Source organism: Cryptotermes secundus, unplaced genomic scaffold (assembly GCF_002891405.2).
Source record: "Cryptotermes secundus unplaced genomic scaffold, Csec_1.0 scaffold934, whole genome shotgun sequence".
Classification (NCBI taxonomy): domain Eukaryota; kingdom Metazoa; phylum Arthropoda; class Insecta; order Blattodea; family Kalotermitidae; genus Cryptotermes; species Cryptotermes secundus.
This window is the reverse complement of record NW_019738977.1, coordinates 654101-656498: the sequence shown is the minus strand read 5'-3', so window position 1 is coordinate 656498 and position 2398 is coordinate 654101. Positions and strand designations below refer to the sequence as shown.

The 2398-nt window shown below is 34.2% G+C and overlaps 1 protein-coding gene across 1 annotated transcript in view; it reads right to left on the bottom strand.

Moving 5' to 3' along the window:
* Positions 1-356: 356 nt before the first annotated feature.
* The window catches only part of LOC111871522 (glutamate dehydrogenase, mitochondrial), a 53528-nt gene continuing 51486 nt past the window's right edge, over positions 357-2398 (bottom strand). Inside the window, exon 10 of the mRNA XM_023864689.2 lies at positions 357-857. Within this exon, the coding sequence (XP_023720457.1) occupies positions 741-857 (117 nt within the window). The 3' untranslated portion in view covers positions 357-740. The remainder of the gene's footprint in view (positions 858-2398) is intronic.

Here is a 2398-nt window from a genome sequence, read left to right as displayed (position 1 = left end):
TATGGCCACTCTAAGCCAGTAAATAAATATAAACTATATAGAGGATTCTTATTTAAGTAGATTATTGCAAGACATATAAATTATTAAAACTAATATCCAAATTACAAATCACAAAGTAGAGTACTGTTGATCACTTAAAAGAACAACTTCTGTAGAATATCTTACATGCACAACAAAATTATTAAGAGTTATTAACATAAAACAAATCATGACATTTATGCTACTAATGATCTAGCACTTTAGTATTGTTCTCAAAGCTAAAGCTAACTTAGAAGCAGACAGCATTCTACTGACACTACACTAATACAACATAAGGGGATCCAGTAGAAAACACATCTGATTTAAGTGTTAATTTATTTTGCCACTGAAGATCATTTACCGTATCCAGCCAAATTAGGTATACAATGTTTCCAAATATCCTCCTAATATCAAAGCACTGAAAATGGCAAAAGGATCGGTAATCATTTGCATATTTAAGTACCATTCACAAATTTGTCATTGTAAGAAAGGAAAAAAAAATGTGATGCTATAAGGATAGAAGACTACTATTCAGAACCGCTGAAAGCAAAAGGAAGGAAGGAAAGAAAAAGAAAGGAAGAAAGAAAAGAAATGAAGAAAAGAAGGAAATAAAAGAAGAGAAAAGAAGAAAAATAAAAGGGGGGAAAAACGGGTTTGGTACAAATGAATCTTCTGTTTTGCTAGATATGGTAAAGAGTGAATTCACACTGATATACTAGTATTTAGAAAGCTAATCCTGCTTCCTTGTATGTTGTGAAAATCTTTTCAATAGAGTTCACATAAGCTGCAGTTCTCAAATCCAGCCCAAGATTGAATTTCATTGCAGTCTTCATGATAGCCTGTGAATGAGAGAACTTATATAATAATGCTACAGAAATATGTCACTTGTTGTAAGACCCTGAACATACTCTGCCATCAGTAACTGAACTCAGTGTCAAATGCTAATAGCAGAAGGTGTCTTCTTTCTGAATAGTATGCAGTTATGATCTCATACACGAACGACGATTTTTTTTAAGTTAAAAGGTAGTTAACAAAATGCTTCCCCCAATCAGACTTCAAATCTGTAATTATTCTGTGCTAATTAACATCACTGAATAAGTCTAATTTACTCCAATACAAACGTAGATGCATATGAACTGAAGTGGTTAGTATGACAAAGTACACTCAGCAGCACAGTAATAAAAATCACACATTGCACTGTTGTAATGGTGGTTACATAAGGTCCAGCCGGCCAGCATTAAAATCTTAAACTACTAACATGATTACTTTGAAGTAAAAATCCAAATAATAGGCCCCTAGTACCAGGGAATTTATACCCCCAATTCCCATATATTAAAGGCTAACATATCAGTCTCAGAATCCTGAGTTCTTTTCCTTTAGTTTTTCATTAACATAAACACAACATACTAAGGCACAAGTCACAGACACCAGATGAATATAAAAATTGTGTGGCAAGTGTAATGTTGGATTACATTTGTTGGGATGCTTCATGAACTACCGCACAAAGGAAGATGACAACGTTGAAGCACAGACTGAACATTAACATGTATTAACTGCTGCAGAACTTCACACTTTACATGATAACTGTACACATTCATTCTTGAACAGACTGGCTACAAACTTTTTTAAAATGTGAAAGCAGAACTATGCTGTATTCTAAAGTTTTGGGTCAGAAACTGTGAAATAACATTCCCACTGAATTAAATATTTCTGCACCTACAATATTCTACACAATATTGCTAATAAACTGATGGAGTAGAGCTTTTGGTGTTTATATTACACTGGGGATGGTTGTATAGTTACACAGATAAAGGCCAACTGCTTCAGAAAAACAGAAAATAAACCAGTTCCTTTAGTCTGAAAGAAGAGAAATTAAAATTGTGGAAATAAAGAAAAATCAACAGCTGATAACAATTATTTTTGTGAATACTTGTCTAAAAATTTTACTTCCATTCTCCTCACATGAAAATAACAATTATACATAAACTTTACACATTCAATATACCAAAACTAAAACAGAATAGGTTCTACTCGTGAAGCACCCAACTCTGAGGGTATTCCTATCATTTCATAACAGACCTGCTATGGAGTGACAGACCTCCACGCTTAAATAGTACCCTTTGCCAAGACTTGGTGAAAGAAACAAACTTGTTAATATTAATGGGTAGACTTACCCTTGCCGACCGTTCCATCGTGTAGTCCAGACCAGAGTGCACAATGTCTTTCTCTGATGCACCAGAGATTCTTTTCTGGAATGCTTCAGAGGGGGTTACAGGAATTCGACCTCCAACACGTCCAAACCTTCGCTCCAGTGATTCTTGCACAGATTCTGAAAACATTACACGATGCAACAATAAAGAAATACATTCCATTGTGAATC